Raw genomic sequence first — 20821 nt, 5'->3', positions numbered from 1 at the left:
AGCAGGTGGAGGCCAGAAGTGAACTAGGGGCAGTTCAGGAAGTCCTACGTAGTGTGTAAGAATTTAGATTAACTCTGCTAGTATGAGGGATCGTGAAGTCACTGTCTGCACTGCCAAGCTTCACACCCATGATCCTGGCTCTAGTAGCAAGGCTGGGTGGATACCGCTATTGCTGTGGAGAATAAGGAAGTCCTCTCCTTATGCCTTCATAGAAGACCCGTGAAGAGCAAAGGCGCCATCATGCCCCTGGAATTAACCAAGTGAACAAAACGTAACAGGACTTACCCGCAGACGCAGAAGAGGCTTCTCTGGCTGTTGAGGATTGCCCAGACGTTCCCGCTCAGCATTTTCCAGCATTTCTTCAATCTCAAAAATACATAAAAGATAAAGAAGATTCACTCTAATTTAAACCATCTCAACAGTAGTTGATAGTCCCAGTTCAAAAAATTTTCCTAGGCTATATTACATCTAGAGTCCTTTTTTTTTTTTGAAAAATTCTTAAGGCGGTGTTAAAAATCTATGTCTCCTTCTTCCTTGGCTCTATCCTTGGGGACAATTCAAAATTCCTGTTTCTGTCCTCAGATTGCTTCTAAGTCTAAGATTTTAGCATCTCTTCCTTTCTGTTGACACTGAGAAGGCAACTGACATAAACTGTGGATGGCAGAACCCACATGAGGCACTGAGTATATTAAATGTAAAAAGGCTGCCCAACAGTTCTCAGATCATCATCTGTTAGTGGTCTCAGTAACAAAAACTATTTTAACTACCTTACATGATTTTCGGAGAATGAATTGCAAAGCAAATGAGCCAACTAAACAAAAACTAAGTTTTTGCTGCCCTGACTCAGTTATCTACTATACCTCTTAAACATTCAACCTTTAGTAGTGACTTTAGATGACAACCTGAATAGGAAGGGAGGCATGAAACTTATGTTGAAGTGACAAGGTGAACAGCAAACACATTTTAAAGATTTGAGTTAGCTTTCAGGGTGACAGGAATGCCTCATGTAAATTATGAGTGCAGTTACTATCCTGTCATCTATTCTCTATTCAAAGTCATTAATGTTTTCATCACTAAATGAACATATTGCAAGAGGATCAAAAGATAGAAGAGTATGAACATGTTTCTGAGAAAAAAGGAAGCGGGAGAATGGCCTGATTAAAAAGGTCCTTCCTGGGGCCAGAGAGATAGCATGGAGCTAAGGCGTTTGCCTAGCATGCAGAAGGATGGTAGTTTGAATCCCGGCATCCCATATGGTCCCCTGAGCCTGCCAGGAGTCATTTCTGAGCGTAGAGCCAGGAGTAACCCCTGAGCACTGCCAGGTGTGACCAAAAAACCAAACCCCCACCCCCCAAAAAAAAAGGTCCATCCAGGCGGGAGCAATAACACAGTTAGACCATTCACCTTATATGCAACTGACCCAGGTTTGATCCCCGACATTCTATATGGACCCCTGAGCACTGCTAAGAGTGATCCCTGAGTGCAGACTAGAGGTAAGTCCTGAGCTCACTTATTGTGGCTCAAAGCCCCACCCCCCCCAAAAAAAACCCAAACTTCTCGGACCTAAAAACAATAGTTCCAAGAAGTACTATGAGAATAGAACAAAGAGAATGACTCCAAATAACCTGCCAACCAAAAAAGGCAACCAGTGACCAGTCCCTAAGAGGGTTACCTTCTCGAAACAGAAGCTCTGAATGGCTTGGGTCACTCGAGGGTTATCAGGATTAAAGATGTCCGGATGGTCAGCCAGAACAACATCCTCCATGAAAAACTGCCGCACTGTGCGAAGAGGGATTTTCTGCATGTTCATCTTCCTGCCTTTGATGCGCAGCAGACCCACATGTCTGCAGTGAGGAGGGAAACGAAGACCTTTGTTAATGCTCCTATTCCCCGAGGAAAATTCTGCTAGTTATTTCCATGCTGATCAAAGTTTATTAAAGGCTAATATAAAAACAAGCATAACAAGCATGCCAGAACTATGGCAGCAGTACACACCTAATATAATAAAGCATACTTGAAGTTAAGTGTATGTGTCTATATACAAAAACAAATTAACGGTCTGCTACCATGTTCTTTGAAACTTTATCTTAAAAAAAAATCAGAAACTCAGGGGCCAGAGTGATAGCACAGTGGTAGGGCGTTTGTTTTGCATGCTGCCGATCCAGGGTGAACCCAGGTTCGATCCCCAGCATCCCATAGGGTCCCCCAACTCTGCCAGGAGTGATTTCTGAGCACAGAGCCAGGAGTAGCCCCTTAGCACAGCTGGGTGTGGCCCCAAAACAAACAAAAATAAAATCAGAAATTCAAAGAGCAAAATCTATACACATAATTAATTCAATTGCATTCAATATTTCAGAACTATTGGGAGGCTCTCCTGTTGAAAATGGCTTCAAGGGCCCGGAGAGATAGCACAGAGGTGTTTGCCTTGCAAGCAGCCGATCCAGGACCAAAGGTGGTTGGTTTGAATCCCGGTGTCACATATGGTCCCTCGTGCCTGCCAGGAGCTATTTCTGAGCAGACAGCCAGGAGTAACCCCTGAGCACTGCTGGGTGTGACCCAAAAAAACCAAAACAAAAACCAAAACCAAAAACAAACAAACAAAAAAAAGAAAATGGCTTCAAATCTGGGAAACTCTAAAACTATATCCAGTGATCAACCTTCATAAATCTAGCATTTAGATAGCAATAGTGGAGTCAGAGAGCAAGTAAGAAAAACAAGGAGCTTGCCTTGCCGGGGCAGACCTTGTTTCAATAACCCGCATTGAGTCTCTGAGCTCACAGGAATGACCCTGAGCACGAAGCCAGGAGTAAAACCTAAGCACCAACAGATATGGCCCAAAAGCGAAGAGAAGAAAAACAACCCTGGGTCAAGGGTCAAAGTACATCTGAGTGCCCCAGGAAATCCCAGCACCAGAGGTACAAAGCAGTGTTGCATCCACAGGTCCAAGCACCAAACTGCCTGTCAGGTTGGTCGGGTCTCACTAGGACCAAGCATCCCTGGACACACTGAGAACCTCTTAGGATGCTCCTCACAAAGATCTCAAAATAAATATATGACTGCCATTGCCTTGAGTCTGTAAAATTTTTAGAAAATAGGAAATAGCTTTTTTAAAACAGATTTGGAAAACCCAAGTACTCACTTCTTTACAGCCTCTCCTGGAGAAAGAGAAGTGACCACAGAACTTCCAGGTTGTGATACATAAAACATCTGCTGCTCGTTTTTGGTCGGAGCTATTTTACACTCATGCTCGTGGCCCCAGATAACGAGATCAATGAAGTCATCCAAGAATTGTTCTGGAATGAAGTTAGTATTTCCATGTTTACTCCTAAATAAAAATTTGAATAAGATATATCTTCATTGTATAATATATTGCATACAACATAAATACTACATGATGTGTAAGTAAATATGAAAGTCCAGCAATACAAAAAATTTCATACTAATTCAATCTATATAGATGTCCCTTTCTCTATTCATTAATGAATAATTATATTTCTATGCCAAAAAACACAAGAACTGAACATGCAAAGATAGTTAATGCTCTCCAAGGGTTTACAAACTTGCAAGACCCAAACAGGTTGGAGTAGTTCCAAAAGAGAGAGCAGTTCAGTCTACATTTAAAGATGGAACTTATAAAGTTTTATTTAGGTGGAAATTCTGCCCCACTGGGAAGGTGAAAAAAAAAAATCTTAAAAACCTATAAATGACCTGATGATACATCAAAACAATGAATACAGAAAATAAACTGGGCACCGGAGAGATAGCATGGAGGAGAGCATTTGCCTTGCATGCAGAAGGTCAATGGTTTGAATTCCTACATCCCAGATGGTCCCCTGAGCCTGCCAGGAGTGATTTCTAAGCGTAGAGCCGGGAGGAACCCCTGAGTGCTGCTGGGTGTGACCCAAAAAAACAAACAAAAACAAACAAACAAACAAGTAAACTCTAGTTTGTGATCTAAAGTTGGTAAAAAATCACCTGACTGAAATATATTGCATAAAGGGCCCTGCAGTTTCAGCAAGAAATTGGACCATATAGAGAAAATAAAGAAAGTAAAATATAAGATGCTCAAGAATTACAATGTGAGAACATCAGTTTTAGAGCAACCAGAAAAGCATCTTCAGAGTGTGAAGGGTGGGTACATGGAACCTAAGTGTACCACCACAACAAAAGAACCAGAGAACTAACAAAAAGGAAGAGAGACAAGGTGAGCGGGAGATGCTTTGAAAACTTGCAATATAGCCAAAGGTGGAGTAACTTTTGACCCTATACCTGAGGTGCCTTTGCTCCTCATGGAAAAGTTAGCAATTCTGAAATTATTTTGTATATAACCCAGGACTGAAAAAGTTTGTGGGGACTAGAAATATTTATTTTCGGGGCCGAAGCAATAGTATAGTGTTGGGCCATCCCCCATTCTTCATGTAACCTTACCTGCTAATAAGACCTGCCCATTTCTGAGAGGAGTCTTTAGGAGGTAACAAAAGATTTGGCTGGAAGGGCAGGAGATTGGGATGAGAGAGGATTTGGAGGATGGCTTGTTGGAGAGAGAAGGATGAGAAGGAAAAATGGCTAAAAGACAAGGTATAATACAGGGCTGATGAGATCCATTGTAAAAGGATATGAGTGAAGCCACAACTGTTGGGTAGGGCATGAATAAAGCTGATGTTTCCTGAAACCTGTCTGTGGACCATTTTCCTTGCACTATCCTGAAGCTGCAGACCCACCAGCTGGAGGGGGTTGCAGACACGTGTCCTGGGCTAGAGGAGAAAGGCCTCATCCCTCCATCACCATCCACCACCATCCAAGCCCAATTCAAGGGTTAATATTCTACAGTCTAGCAGGTAGGGCTACCTTGCACACAGCTGACCCAGTTTCAATCCCTGCCAACTCACATGGTCCCCAAGCCTGCCGGATTGACTTCAGAAACAGGAGTAACTCCTGAGTACCACTGGGTGTGGTCCAAAAACAAACAAATGAAAAAGAAATATTTTCTATTTTATTACTATACCTTAATGGTAGGCTGTAACTATCTTTTATAAGTAGGAATAGATGTTGAAAACAATTTCAAAATGCATTTACGCAAAGCATATCTAAAACTTTTGCCCGACTCTGCGCTAACAATCTTCAAAGAATAAAATATATTTTACTGAAATAGGTAAATTTAGTGATTTAGAAAACCTCACTCCTTTTTTTTTTGGGGGGGGGGTTGTTTTTGGTACACAGGGATTGTTCCTATCTCTGCACTCTGTAATCACTGGCTGTGCTTGGAGAACCACATGGGGTGCTAGAAATCAAATCTGGGTCATCTGCATGCAAGGCAAGCGCCTTACCACTTTTCTCTCTACAGCCCTCAAATCTTGACTCAAAGTGCTTCTGAAAATACTTGTACCTAAAAAAAAAAAAAAAGAAAAGAAAATACCTGTTCTGATGAATGATGAATAAGTTGAACCAAGAGTTCTCATCTTCCTTTGGTCTCAACATTGTCACATTTTTATTCAGAAACATTCGATAGAGCCTTTCATCAGGAATAGACCCTGAAATAGACATTACCGATATTCAAGGTTTTTTACACTGCTGTTTTAAAAACAAGAATGCCATGTCCTTCTCTAGCCATTTCATTTTCCTATTAGGGACACATTTTAAATCTGGACTCATTATTCCTAAATGAGTAAATGCTAGCTTATGGTATGACAGTGTTGAACAACTAATGCACATTCAATGTTCCAAGTCAAACACATTTAGCACCAAATTTGGAAAGTGTAAGATTAAAAGATTAAAAAGCTCTTGCAGTCCTACAGCCACATTGAGAAAAATCTAAAGCTGAATTTCAGAGACTTTAAAATGCCCCCATAAAGCATCAGAGCAAGTTTTATCTTTCTTTTCTTTTTGGTTTTTGGTTTTTGGGTCACACCCGGCAACACTTAGGGGTTCCTCCTGGCTCTATACTCAGAAATCACCCCTGGCAGGCACAGGGGACCATATGGGATGCTGGGATTCAAACCATCGTCTTTCTGCATGAAAGGCAAACGCCTTACCTCCATGCTATCTCTCCAGCCCCCAAGTTTTATCTTTCAATCCTCAACCTTATGCTACAGATAACCCCAAGTGGATTCATTCCTCCCCTGGATGTGAGCACTCTGATAAGCAACAGGTAAAACAAAGTGGAAGGGGCTGGAGATACAGGACAGCAGGTCACCACACCTTGACCCTTAGCACCCTAATGGATAACCTGACCCTACCAGGGGTTATCTTTAAGCTCAGTGTGCCGTGTATGCAGCCAACTCTGGTTTGATCTCTCCATCACAGCTGACCCCACAGCCCCTGCTCCTCGCCCCACCAAAAGTAGCCCCTGAGCAACGCTGGGTGCAGCCCAAACCAAAGAAAAGATAAAATGCACTAAAGGAGAAACTCTTTTTTTTCATAGTTTTTTATGCAAACTACTACCTAAAAACAAGTGCAGGGTCAGAGATAGCTTAAAAACAAAAGGAACACTTGTCTGGATGCTGGGTACCACATGGGCGCTGAAACGTCACTGGGAGTTATTCCCAAGCAAAATGTGGTATAAAACCATGTTTGTCCCCTAAATAAAATAAAATAAAGATTCTGGGTCAAGGAGCTAATTATAAAAGACTGGAGCACAGGCTCCGCATATACCACCGGGAGCACCATGAGGAGCAAACCCAGAGCATGACGTCAGGAATCACTCTGAGCACCACAAGGTGCTCTGCCCAGAATTCAAAGAGAGCACTGGGATCGTTCCTCAGAGGACCATATGCAGTGCTAGGGTTGACTGGACATCGGCTGCATGTAGGACAACCACATGTAGGTAAACGCCTTCACCCCTATACAATCTTTCTGCCCCCCCCTTCTGTTTTATTTCTGTTTCTTTACAATGCTCAGTCTAAATCTAGACATGAGTTGGTAAAAATGTATACACCTATAGGGAAGTAACTAGATACAGTAAGTTACCAACAGTTAATCTGCCTCTTCTTTTCTTCCACACAGCAACAAATTTATCTCCAGAATTTGATTTTCCAGTTGCTCGATGATTAAATGGTAAAATAAAAGGGTCTTACCTAGACCATAAAGAGCAATTTTTGTGCTTCCTTTTTGAAGTAACACAGGACTAATGTCTATCTTCTCCACAGACATTGAACGTCCAAAGTGGTTGACAAATCCAGCACAACTTAATATATCCAGGGCGCAGAGTGCATCTGCCTATACAAAATATTTTCAATGAATGTTAATGTGCATCTAAAACTAATCTGCTTATCATATTATTCAAATATATCTCACATAGTTGTTACATAAAAATTTAGGATAGTGACTTCCCCAAACAGAATTGTATGGTGAGAATATGATTTTATGGTAACGAGAATCACATTTGAAACTAGAATAGAATTTGCAAAGTTACTATTTCACAAAACTTATCACTGATGCCATAACATCAATAATATGAATACATGAAAGCAAAAAAGGCACTGTAATAAGCACTATGTAATATTAAGCAGATCTTTTTTTTGGGGGGGGAGCTGCTGGGCCACACCCAGTGGTTCTCAAGGGTTACTCCTGGCTCTGCTCAAATTGCTCCGGGTAAGCTTGGGGAACCATATGGGATGCAGGGTAGTGAACCCGGGTCTATCCCAGGTTGGCCACGTGCAAGGTAAATGTTCTACTGCTGTGCTATTGCTCTGGTCCCCGATATTAAGCAGATGTCTTACCACCTTAACAAAAGGCCAAACTTTTTGTTTTCTTTATTAGTATTTGGACTACATCTGGCTGTGCTCAGGGACCACTCCTGGTAATGCCTGGGACACTACATGCGGTGCCAGGGCTCAAACAGTTGTTGTCAGCAGGCAAGACAAGTACATGAAGCCCTACACTATCTCTCAGGCTCAAGACTAGATATCTTGAGTTAAAGATCTCTAGTCTCACTAGAAACCATTACACAAATGCTAGCTGTTTTTTCCTGCTCCTGGGTACTCGTTATTAATCTCAGTTCTAATGAAGTAAAAAGCATTTCTAATATACCAATGATAAGTTCACATTGTAAAAGTTCTCTAAAAGGCAGAAGAGATTAAGGTTAAGGAAATAAGTCAATTAGATTTCTCAATACTCAATTTGACTGGAAAGAACACTTTCCACAAACTGAAAATGAGAGTTTTTAAAATGTCGACCAAGGTAGGAACCCCATAATTACCCCCGTGGGATCATCATGGTTGCCATGAATACTGAACACGGGGATCGAAATGTTGAGGTTGCCGTCCTGGTAGTTCACCCATGGAAACCTTCAAGGAAACAGAAGTCACGGTTTCTGTTAGAGACATAAACTGATACCATGATGACCTTGAAGTGTGGAGTTGTACATACAGGGACAATGACCTCAGTGTATGGAAAGGTGAAGGCAGTAGACTAACATGTTACCAATAGAAGGCAACGTGCGGAGGGCAAAAACAGGTAAAACCTGGCTATGTGACAGGTCCTGAGAACACACCTCTGAGACACGGTCTTAGTTTGGGCCTCGGACTGAACCAATGTGAGGCCTCTTGGACTCTACGCCAGAGACCCTGAAGCTTTTTCCATGCAGGACGATCTAACTTGGAAGAGGGCTCTCCCTCCTCATGTACATTCTGCAAAGGAACTCTTAAGACCTCCCCTTGTGTTTGTCAACAAACTCTCTCTACAGTCTCCCTAGTCCAGTATGATCCTTTAGAAGCTTCCCCAGTCCACTGCTAAATGAGTTGTTTGCTTCAATCTTGCAATGTGAGCGCCCTTCCAATAAAATTATATTGTCATGACATGCAACTGGCTTGTGTTATAAAAATTCAACAATAGTGCTCGCTTCGGCAGCACATATACTAAAATTGGAACGATACAGAGAAGATTAGCATGGCCCCTGCGCAAGGATGACACGCAAATTCGTGAAGCGTTCCATATTTAAAAAAAAAAAATTCAACAATAAACGATGCTTGTGAATTGCACAGAAGACTAGTACACCTGGACCAGAGCCAGAGCAGAGATCAGGGTGCTTGCCCTGAAGTAGTTGGCCTAGGTTTGATCTCCAGCGTTCCATACAGTCCCCAGATCACTGCCAGGAATGACTCCTGAGAACAGAGCCAGGAGTAACCCCTGCGCATTACTGGGTATGTTTTAATTTGAATTCTTTTATATTTTAAAATCTTTAAAAATCCTAAAAAGGCTGTCGGAGCCAAAGCACAGTGGTAGGGGTTTTGTTTCGCACATGATGACTCAGGACCGACCTGGGTTTGATCCCTGGCATCCTCTATGTCCTATGAGTCTGCCACGAACAATTTCTGAGTGCAGAGTCAGGAGTAACCCCTGAGTGTGTGTGGATTAACCCCATCCCCCACTAAGATTTAAAAAAATCTTAGTAGGTCTTAACTCTAGTAGCTATTTTCAAGAAACACTAAAGCCCATGAACAGATTTCAAAATTTTTTAGGATTTCCAGGAACTATAATGTATACCCAGCATTGCAACTCACTGACAGATGCCAATATGATAGAAGAAAAATAGTTTGTGTAGTTTTATTTTATATCTTTCTTAGGAATTCAAGGAAACTTCTGTCAATGAATCAAGTTTTCTTTACTTTTTGGTGAACATATTTTTTTTTTTTTTGGCTTTTGGGTCACACCCAGCGGTGCTCAGGGGTTACTCCTGGCTGTCTGCTCAGAAAATAGCTCCTGGCAGGCACGGGGGACCATATGGGACACCGGGATTCGAACCAACCACCTTTGGTCCTGGATCGGCTGCTTGCAAGGCAAACGCCGCTGTGCTATCTCTCCAGGCCCAGGTGAACATATTTTTTTGGAGATACAGGAAGTTCTTACTTTTTACCTTTAATTGTCTTTAATTTTCTCATGGATTTTTAAAAAACTGATTTGATAAAGAAATAAGGCCCTGATTTGTAGTAAATTATAAATATTTTTCTAGTTGAAACCCGACTTTTGACAGTTTTAGGACGTTTTCGCAAAAGTCTTCACCTTTTAATGGCACCCGGCTTGTGTCACACTCACAAGTCTTTTCATGCATCTACCAGTTTGAGAACATTTACTGAACAATCCAGAGTTTTCTTGAGGAGATGAAAAGCTCCTTCATTAAACACTAAATTCCTACCTACACCTGCAGCTCTATTAGGAGTCTCCATACACTTTAATATCTGCCTGTCAACTCATGACTGTCATCCCATTTTGGGAGGGCAGGACATTTGGGCCATACCTGGCAGTGCTCAGGGATCACTCCAGGTGATGCTGAGAGACCACATATGGTAAGGAGGAATTGACTGGGGTCAGCCATCTGCAAGGCAAGTGCATTAACCTATGAACTAACTGTACTATTTCTGTGGCCCCAATCATTTTTTAAATCATTGCAGTGTTGTTATTTTTTTTTAATTTTATCTTGATAAAATTGATCTATAACATTGTCTAACTGCAAGCCAGAAGACATGTTGAACTGATACTTGAATCCTACACAACTGTGAGCACCACAGACCAGCTGGTACCTGAATCAATGTGGTTGGTTACCAGGGAGGGTCACTGGCTTCTGGTGTCCACTATGTTCCTCTAGGTCAGTGGTCGGCAACCTTTTTTTCAACTGAGCCAAATCTCGCCAAAACCACGATTGAAATTTATTTTGAGAGCCACACAGGGCGTGCACTGACAGAGGCTAGAAGCAGAGTCCTGACTCCTGGAGCTGCCGCCGGCACACAGAAGAGCCCAATTAAAAGTGGAGAGAGCCACATGTGGCTCGAGAGCCGCAGGTTGCCGACCACTGCTCTAGGTAGACTGTATCAGGGCCAAGCACTGAACCATCACACCAGTTGACTCAGAATTCCCAGAAGTGGCCCAAAGGTTCTCATGAGCACTGCTGAGGACTCTATCACAGCCCCACAAAGTCTCAGGATCAGTTATGACTGTGCTATCTGCAGAATCTGAGGAAAACTGAAGAACTATTCCAACTAAATGCAATGTATCCCATACATGGAGTATGGGGAAAAAATAGGCAGCATAAGCACAAATATTTTTTCGGAGGGAAAGAAACTTTGCCACCTGGTACCCATGAGATCGTGTGCAGTGTCAGGACTGGCTTAGGATTGGCCACATGTAAGGAAAAGCACCTTACCCCTGTACTCTCTATAGTAAAGGAGCACAAATCTTAAAGAACAAGAATGATGCTGACCACATGAATAGTAATATATCTGTAATAAACTAACTCAAAATACAAGTATCTAATTAGGGGGGAAATGTATTCCTTAAAAAATTATACTCGGGGCCAGAGCGATAGCACAGCAGGGAAGGTTTTTGCCTTGCACATGACCGACCCATGTTCCATCTCCAGCACCCCACATGGTCCCCCAAGTCTGCTAGGAGCAAGTTTAAGCACAGAGCCAGGAGTCACTCCTGAGCGCCACAGCTGGGTATGGGCCAAAATCCAAAATCAATAAATAAAATAAAATAATAAAATATATACAGTATATATATACATACATACATATACACATAACTTACAATATCTTATAATACTCCTTATAAACATATTCCTTACAGAAAACAAGAACATGGGGACAGAGAGATCACAATGGGGGAGAGGGTATTTGCCTTGCCTGTGGCCAACCCAGATTCGATCCCCAGCGTCCCATATGATCTCCAAGCACTGCCAGGAAAGATGCTTGAGTGCAGAGCCTGGAGTAAACCCAGAGTGCTGCTGGGTGTGACCCAAAAACAAACAAACAAACAATAAATAAATAAATATCAAGGAGACATAAATAACAACTTAGGCAGAAAAATACTCCCCAAAATCCTACTTTTAAATGCAAAGGATATGAACACAAAAGAACAGCAAAGCACAAAATAGAAATGAGAAGGGCAGGCTGGAAATAGCACAGTGGTAGGGCATTTGCTTTGCATGTGGCTAGTTCGGAAGGGACATGGTTCGATTCCTGGCATCCCATATTGTCCCCTTAGCCTGCCAGGAGCAATTTCTGAGTACAAAGCTAGGAGGAATCCCTGAGTGCTGCTGGGTGTGGTCCAAAAACCAATTAATCAATCAATCTATTAAATTTTCAAAAAAGGAAAACTAACTGCTAAAGACCACAAATTCTCTCCATTTCCGGAGCAGTGGTGTTAGGGGTAAGGCATCTGCCTTGCAAGCGCTAGTCTAGGATGAACCTTGGTTCCATCCCCCAGTGTCCCAGATGATCCTCCAAGCCAGCAGCAATTTCTGAGCACATAGCCAGGAGTAACCTTTGAGCATCACCTGGTGTGGCCAAAAAAAAAAAAAGGAATAAGAAGAAGGGACAAAGAGGTAGTATGGTGGGTAGAGTGTTTGCCTTGCACATAGGTGACCAGGGTTTGATCCCCAGTCCCACGGATAGTCTACTGAACTCAACAGAAATGATTCCTGAATGCAGAGCCAGTATCAAGCCTTGAGAACTGCCTGGTGTAGCCCCCAAACCAAACATGAAAGAGAGAAAAGATACTTGGTAATTGACATGATGTATAAATCAATAAAATGAATTACCAAAAATCTAAAGACTCATTTGTCATGAAAATAACTTCAAGTGAAGGAGAAATGGTAGGTTGTTAGTATGCTGTGTGTCTTACACAGAAAATAATACACACTAATAAATATTCTTTAAGCACTTAAGTATACTTACTTACTAAAGCCAAAGTTCACTGACTGGTCACTGATAATTTCAAACTGGACTGGGCGGTCACCCATGCAGTATTTTCTCAGTAACTCTAGGCACGTGTGCAATGTTTTTCTTGAGGGCTTATTTTCATGGAAAAGATCACCACCCAACAAAATCAAATCCACCTAAATAAACAGAAATAGAATTCAAATGTTTTATAGGCCATTAAATAGGCCTGCTACTGAAGTGTGTATGTATGTAAGAGTTAAGATATTCAGGGCCCGGAGAGATAGCACAGCGGCGTTTGCCTTGCAAGCAGCCGAACCCCGGTGTCCCATATGGTCCCCCGTGCCTGCCAGGAGCCATTTCTGAGCAGAGAGCCAGGAGTCACCCCTGAGCAACGCCGGGTGTGGTCCAAAAACAAAAAACAAAACACAAAAAAACATGTGCAAAGGGGCTAGAGCAGTGGTTCAGTGGTAGGGTGTTTGCCTTGCATGCGGCTAACCCAGGGTAGACCTCGATTCGATCCCCCAGCATCCCATATGGTCCCCCTAAGCCATGGAGCGATTTCTGAGTGCATAGCCAACCAGGAGTAACCACTGAGCGTCACCAAGTGTGGCCCCAAAACAAAACAAAGAACAAAACAACACATCTATGACTCCAAGAACTGGAAACACTTGCTTCTGTGGTATTCCTGTTCAAATTGAATTAATCAAAAGGAAATGACATACAACCAATCGCTCTTCAAAAAACATTAGGATTATGAAAGACAAGGACAGTCTCAAGTTTGTGGTAAGGAAGTCAATTAAGAGAGCAAAGAGACATTAACAAAAGACAGCAGATATCCTGGATTGACACCTGCCCTACCCTTTAACTGGTACATCTTACCACTACAAGCAATGGTGCCTAAGAACACCCTGGTTTTGACAGGTCTACTGTACTTATACATGAAGCTCACTCACAAATGGTTCAAAACAAAAATCAGTATGGAAAGAGAGAACAAAGTAAATACAAACAAAATGATGGGAAATCTGGGCAAAGTAAAAGTAGTTCAGTAGTTCTTTGTATCACTATTGCAACCATTTTTATTGTTGTTGAGCCATATTCAGTGGAACTCGGGGTCCTCATCTACCTCTAAACTCTCCAAAAATAGTTTACAACTTTTTTGGGACATTAATCCTTTTATCAGCCTACATCTGAACTTTGTGGACATTTGTTTTATCTCACATACTGATACAACTGTTATTTCAAAGTAGAGATTTTCATAAACATCTTTACATTTCACAAAGAAACTCCCATAAGAACTTGCACTTCATAAATATCCCATATCTGTAAAATTGTTATACCATGTGCAGTAGCATCGACATGAATTAAAGGCCCTAAGTTCATAAAATCTGCTTCAAGCTTTTAGTACAGTGATATTTAAGCAAATGCTGTGAGCATAGATACAAACTTCTCATTGTTTAAGGAGATAAGCCAATAAAGGCGAAGAACAGAAACAAAACAAAAGACGGGAACAACAACTCACTTCATGGTCCTGAGCAAGTTTTAAAATTTCATCAAATGTTACAAACGTATCTTTTCCTCTGACTGCATCTTTCTCCATAAATCCCAAGTGAATATCAGTTGCGACTAAGATCTTAAATGTGTTTTCATCATCACTGTTATGTGAAAAAGAAAAAAAAATTTTAATACATGCAACTTCAACTTCAAAGCTAGATTTATAAACTATATAATAACATTAGTGATTAAATCATATTTTTAGTTTTAAACGAGGCCTGGAAATCATAAATTTTACACATTTTAATGGCACACTTTTCCTGACATTCTTTCAATATAGAACAAGTGTACAGGCTTTTATTGTTTTATGTTTTGAGGTTTTTTTTTTTTTTGGGGGGGGGGGTGACACCCGGCCATGCTCAGGGGTTACTCCTGGCTTTACGCTCAGAAATCGCTCCTGGCAGACTCGGGACCATACGGGACACTGGGATTCGAACCACTGACCTTCTGCATGCAAGGCAAATGCCTTACCTCCATGCTATCTCTCCAGCCCCTTTTGTTTTTTAAGGCTTTACACATGCTTCAAAAATGTCTTTCTCTTTAGCTGACAAAACAGCTTTCAGGGCTGAATGAAGCATATGCAGGAGCCCAGGTTTGAATCTAGGTACCTAGTGGGTCCCTAAGTACCTTTACATATGGCCCAAAAGTTTGTTTGCTTTTTTTTTTTTTTTTTTTGGTTTTTGGGCCACACCCGGCGTTGCTCAGGGGTTACTCCTGGCTGTCTGCTCAGAAATAGCTCCTGGCAGGCACGGGGGACCGAATGGGACACCGGGATTCGAACCAACCACCTTTGGTCCTGGATCGGCTGCTTGCAAGGCAAATGCCGCTGTGCTATCTCTCCGGGCCCTTGTTTGCATTCTTTAAGTTATTTATTTTTTGGTTTTTGGACCACACGTGGTGGTGCTCAGGGGTTACTCCTGGCTCTGCGCTAGAAATCACTCTTGACGGCTTGGGGAAATCATATGGGAAACCAGGGATGGAACGTAGGTCCATCCAAGGTCGGACACATGTAAGACTAACGTTCCAGCCCCACCTTTTGTTTTGCTTTGTTTTGTTTGACTGGCGGTGCTCAGGGGGTACTCCTGGCTCTATGCTCAGGAATAGCTCCTGGCAGGCTCGGGGGACCATATGGGATGCCGAGATTCAAACCACTGTCCTTCTACATGCAAGGCAAATGCCCTACCTCCATGCTATCTCTCTGGCCCCAGTTTTTTTTTTTTTAATTACAACCTTACAACACTCAATTTTATGTTGTCCATTGTTGTCTATTCTAGTCCCCAAGCGTCCAAAGCCCTGAACATCTCTATCAAGATTTGCTGTCAGTTTCGCACAGGGTAGAAAAATCAGCTCTTTCCTTTCAGAGGTCCTCCAGAGGAGGCCAGGCAGAGAGAAAGCCCAAGGCACGGGTCCAAACCAACCCAGCCAGGTTCGATCCCTCACGTCAACAAGAGCCGCACCTTCTGGGGCAACTTGGGCACCACTCAGGAGCCCCCCAAAACAGCAAAAATAAAGCCCTTCAGTTTCCCTAGGGGTAGATCCAATGTGATGTGCAGGAGACTAAGAACGCGGACCGAGCGACCTCCGATGATCTTCGCAGGCGACATCTCTGCAGAAAGCTCTGGCAGTCTCCGACGGTCACAGAGGCAAAGGTCCCGTCCGTCTGTCCATTGGACACCAGAATCCTGTGTGAGGGGAACCCAAGAGGGTCCCCTGGGGGTAGGAGACAGAGCTTTACTTACAGCGATTCCGGGGGGCTCATACTTTGGGGAAGAGCTGCTCGACCTTCGAGCTCTTTCTAGGAGGCAGAATGTCTGGGGTCTCTGGAACCGGTCACTCTACAAAAACAAGGGGGCCCCTCATTTTTTGTTTGTTTTTTTTTGGGGGGTCACACCCGGCAGTGCTCAGGGATTACTCCTGGCTCTACTCTCCGAAATCGACCCTGGCAGGCTTTGGGGACCATATGGGATGCCGGAATTCGAACCACCGACATTCTGCATGCAAGGCAAACGCCTTAACTCCATGCCATCTCTCCGGCCCCATGGGAGCCCCTCATTGAACTCAGCACGTCCCGCCTGAACGCCCCGCGACCCGGCCCCACTTCCCCCCAGCTACGGGGTCCGGATCCCTTCGTTGGGGCATCAAAACCGGCGCCAACACACGCAGCCTTGGGGACCCTCCAGGTCGGGGCTTGCACAGCCCAGAGGTCCGGCTACCTCCTACCCCGGCTCTGCGCCCACCCAAGGCGGACACGAAGCCTTAAGCGCTGCCCCGACGTGAGGACCGGAGCCCAGCATCGCGTCCCGTACCGGGCTCGTACCAGGGACGCCAAAATCAGCCCCGAGAAGGGAAAAAACAGCAGCCGAGGCCTCTGAGTATCATTCCGGCGCCATGACAGATAAATTCCCGCCGCCCGTCGCGTTTTCTCCTGACGTCATCAAGCAGAGACGCGGCGAGTTCACCTCGGGGCTCCTATTGGCTGATGAGGAGAGTGGCCCCGCCCAGAACCCAGTAGGAGCCAATAAGAGACACCGAAAGTACCCGCTCCCGCCTCCCGGAAGCGGAAGTTGATGGAGTGATGGGGCCCTGCTGCTTAAGGATACTAGGTAGGTACCTGGCATGGCCCGACCCGGCCCTTCTCCCTCTTCCCCGCCACGGATGGAATGACCTGAGCCCAGGACTGGGGAGAATCTTAGAAACCATTTAGCGTGGCCCAGTGTCCCAGAAAAGGGATGTCACAGGCCACGGATGCTGCTAGGAGTAGTCGTTGGGGGTGAGGTTATTGGCAGCAATAATGGTGCAATTGTTCAACTTGGGAGTGTCAGTGGAAATCGGGCTCAGTGGGTGTGACTAGCCTTGGGGTTGATCAGATTTTATTCCATTCGGGAGGTGGGTACTCCTGGGAGGGTTCAGATGACCCTCTTGGGTGCCAGGTCCAACCAGGTTGTCTATGCAAGGCATATTCTTACCCCCAGGACTATGTCTCCATCCAGCCTCTCTCATTCCTTTAGTTAGGGTTTAACTACGCTATCACCAATTATTTTTTTGGTCTTGCTTTGCTTTGTTGTTGTTTTGGGGGCCACACCTTGCAGTGCTCAAAGAGAGGAAGGAAGGAGGGAGGGAGAGAAAGGAAAGGAGGGAGGCTAAGAAGGAAGGAAGGAAACAAACAGAAAGGGGGACTGAAGCAATAGTATAATGGATAAGATGCCTGCTTTGTACACATTAAATCCATGGCATCCCAATATGACCCTTCCCCCAATTTCAGATGAGCACAGAGCCAGGAGTAAAGCCCTGAGCACCACCAGGCGTGGCCCAAAGCAAAACAAATTAAAACAAACAGGTAATAAAATTCTGTTGGCTCTAGTAGCAAAAGGGCATTGGCTGTAAAGGATACCAAGAATTCCCAAGAGTCTAGACTGGGAGTATCTATGTTTTCAAAATTTATATATGTTATTGATAACTCTTCCATTTGTTTTGCTATTTTTGTTTTTCTGTTTTCAGATCTCTATGAATAAATTGTACATAATTAAACACTGGAAAGATTGTTTACATGGTATCATTTGAAATGTTTTGCACTTAGAATAGTGATACAAAATGGAAAAAGAGAGAATAAGTGATGATGGAAGACCAGACCAAAAGAATTCCTTAGATTTTTCTGAGCATTTTAACCAACTCGAATTACTGGAAACACATGGACATCTTATTCCTACCGGCACCCAGAGTCTCTGGGCAGGGAGCTCTGATGAAGATGAGGAGCAAGAGGAAAAATCTGAGGAATGGTACCAATTGCAGGAAAAAAAGATGGAAGGAAACCCAAGCCAGTTGCTTCTTTGGGCTGCTGGAAAAAATAGGGTAAGACAAAAATAAGAATTAAACCCTAATATAGATGGGGGAAGTATTGGATTTACAGCCAGAAGACTGCCCCTGAACCTGTAATAAATATATATGTATATATAATAGATATATATGGATCAGAGAGGTAGGAGAGGGACTCAGGCATTTACACTTGCACATGGGTTCAGTTCCCAAAGCATGTATGTTTCCCCCCAAGCACCACCAGGAGGCACACTGAGCACAGAGCACTGCTGGGTATGGCCACATTCTCCCCAAATTTTTTTGAAAGTACGAAGTGTCACATTAGGTATTTGGGTGGGGACTAATTACCTCTAATAATGTCACAGATAACAGATAGGTCATAGGATCACAGATAAATAATATGTAAGGGGGATTGACTTTCACATTCTTTGAATTGCAGCTATCCTAGGTGCCTTCATGCATTGTTGCATCTTGTTCTCTTGCTTCCCAACATGCTAAGTAATAGTCTTCCCTTTTGCAGATTAATAAGTTGAGATTCTGAAATATTTGTTTAGTATCCAAGAACTAACATCAGAGGTTTATTCTGGGGGCCGGAGAGATAGCATGAAGGTAAGGCGTTTGCCTTTCATACAAATCCCAGCATCCCATATGGTCCCGTGCCTGCCAGGGGCGATTTCTGAGCATACAACCAGGAGTAACCCCTGAGCTCTGGCGGGTGTGACCAAAAAAAAAAAAGGTTTATTCTGGGGCTGGAGAGTTAGTACAGCAGGTAAGGCATTTGCCTTGCACATGGCTGACCTGGACTCAATCCCCTGTACCATGTAGTGGTGATTCCTGAGTTCAGTGGCAGGAGTAAACCTTTAGCATCACTGGGTATGGCCCCAAAACTACCAAAAGTACCAGAAGTTGATTATTATCATTCAGGCACTTTTTCCTCATTTGACTCATGTTTAAGTCAGACAAAGAGCTATAAAGGCTTTCATCTGAGAGATAACTTCAACTTCAAAGCACACACAGTCCACCAGGAACTCAGCAACTAAATAGAAAGTCATGTCTAATGTTCCATTTGAACTATTTCTTCCCTAAAATTCCCTGTTGCATTGTCTCCTCTGGTAAAAGTTGTGGGGGGGGACTGAAGACCTCATTAAGTGCTTGAGGTGCTTGTGGTCTCCCAACCCTTGACCAAGTGTGTTCCTGAGCACCACCAGGTATGTCCCACCCCAACACAAACACATTTGATGGCTTAATTTTACACACTGTGGTTACCTATGTGATAATCCTCCCCTAGAATCGATCCACTATTTCATTTTCCTCACAGATGAAATGCAGCATTAAACAACTAATTATTTGAATGCATCTAAGACTAGAACTGAGTCTTTGTTGATCCAGGAGTAAAAAAATCAGGTTTACTCTGCAGAGTAAACTTGTAGTTCACTTGTAGGTGCAGCCACAATGTGGCAAAGCTAGTTTGATGATTCCTAAGTCTCTTGCCCTCACCAATCTATTTGTACATCATCTGCTACCTAGCTTTCCGTCAATTGAATTAAGTTCCACTCAGCTAGAAAGTTTATGTAGTTGACTGTTGACATTCAAAATCACTCTCTTGTCAGCTGGATACAGTACGGAAGTTGCTGTCAGCCAAGGCTGCTGATGTGAACACGCGAGATGAGGATGAGTATACGCCCTTGCACCGAGCAGCCTATGGTGGCCACTTAGAAGTGGCCCGGGAGCTGATCAGCCACGGAGCCAGTGTTCACGCTGTGACCAGAGATGGCTGGACACCCCTGCATAGTGCCTGCAAGTGGAACAATGCCAAGGTGGCATCCTTCCTGCTTCAGCAGGGTGCCGATGTCAACGCCCAGACCAGAGGCCTCCTCACGCCCTTACATCTTGCCGCAGGGAACCGAGACAGCAGGGAAACCCTGGAACTCCTCCTGATGAGCCGCTACATCAAACCTGATCTAAGGAACCAACTGGAAGAGACTGCTGCAGACATCGCCAGGAGAGCAAGTGTCTTTCACTATCTCTTTGAGATCGCCGAGGGCTGCACAAACTCGTCGTCTCCCGCCTAGCCATCCTGGCAGGTGCTGGAGTACCAGTGCCTGCATCGTTTCTCATGACAGAAAACAACAGCAGAGTCTTACTGCAGAATCCCGTGGTCCCCGCCCATTGTCCTTCCTAGTGAAGTGATGTCCAAATGTTTGTAAAGTTAACTGTGTATGTCTCTTTAATGCTCTCTCTGGGGGCTGAGAGTTGGTTTTGGTCTTTTGGACCATTCTCAGTTGGTGCTCAGGGCTTACACTCCTGCTCTACACTCAGGGGTCATTTCAGGCTGTGCTCAGACCATTTGGGGTGCTGATGCTCAAATCCGTGTCAGTATGTGGAAGACCGGTGTCTTATCCACAGTACCATCTCTCTTGGCCTGCGAGTTTGTGATTTTTATCGAAAATAATTTTGATTTACCTATACTTAAAACTTTATCACAGGCCAGAGAGCACAGTGGTAAGGCGTTTGACTTGCATGCGGCTAACCCAGGATGGATCTGGGTTCAATTCCAATCATCCTGTATGGTCCCCCGAGCCTGCCAGGAGTGATTTCAGAGTACAGAGTTAGGAGTAATCCTTGAGTACTGCCAGGTGTGGCAAAAAAAAAAAAAAAAAAAAATCTTATTACAGCTGGACAGAGACTATTGATATTTTGGATGCTGATCCAAGATGAATGTGGGATTTTGGGTGGTTTGGTTTGGTTTTAGGGGTTATACCAATAGTGTTCAGAAGGCCTGTGCAGTCTCTTTGCAGCCT

At 43.6% G+C, this 20821-nt stretch overlaps 2 protein-coding genes and 1 non-coding gene across 3 annotated transcripts in view; 2 read left to right on the top strand and 1 right to left on the bottom strand.

The window, feature by feature from the left end:
* MRE11 (MRE11 homolog, double strand break repair nuclease) overlaps window positions 1–16613 on the bottom strand; it is a 37704-nt gene extending 21091 nt beyond the window's left edge. Inside the window, exons 1-10 of the mRNA XM_049778554.1 lie at window positions 16525–16613; window positions 15947–16042; window positions 14176–14308; window positions 12672–12832; window positions 8198–8285; window positions 7074–7215; window positions 5417–5531; window positions 3140–3325; window positions 1673–1844; window positions 286–366 (exon numbers count right to left, since the gene is read on the bottom strand). Coding sequence (XP_049634511.1) covers window positions 286–366; window positions 1673–1844; window positions 3140–3325; window positions 5417–5531; window positions 7074–7215; window positions 8198–8285; window positions 12672–12832; window positions 14176–14308; window positions 15947–15966 — 1098 coding nt within the window. The 5' untranslated portion in view covers window positions 15967–16042; window positions 16525–16613. The remainder of the gene's footprint in view (window positions 1–285; window positions 367–1672; window positions 1845–3139; window positions 3326–5416; window positions 5532–7073; window positions 7216–8197; window positions 8286–12671; window positions 12833–14175; window positions 14309–15946; window positions 16043–16524) is intronic.
* Window positions 8832–8938, top strand: LOC126016890 (U6 spliceosomal RNA). Its single transcript, XR_007498575.1, has one exon. It is a non-coding gene; the product is annotated as a U6 spliceosomal RNA (small nuclear RNA).
* A 369-nt stretch (window positions 16614–16982) lies between the features above and the next one.
* ANKRD49 (ankyrin repeat domain 49) lies at window positions 16983–20251 on the top strand. The gene is made up of 3 exons (XM_049778935.1): window positions 16983–17024; window positions 17706–18056; window positions 19631–20251. The coding sequence occupies exons 2-3, from the start codon at window positions 17799–17801 to the stop codon at window positions 20090–20092; spliced, it is 720 nt and encodes a 239-aa protein (XP_049634892.1). The 5' UTR covers window positions 16983–17024; window positions 17706–17798; the 3' UTR covers window positions 20093–20251.
* The last annotated feature ends 570 nt before the right edge of the window (window positions 20252–20821 follow it).

This window comes from Suncus etruscus, chromosome 8, assembly GCF_024139225.1.
Source record: "Suncus etruscus isolate mSunEtr1 chromosome 8, mSunEtr1.pri.cur, whole genome shotgun sequence".
In the NCBI taxonomy this organism is placed as follows: Eukaryota; Metazoa; Chordata; class Mammalia; order Eulipotyphla; family Soricidae; genus Suncus; species Suncus etruscus.
Note: the sequence above shows the minus strand (reverse complement) of the source record. Positions and strands in the feature narration are given on the sequence as shown.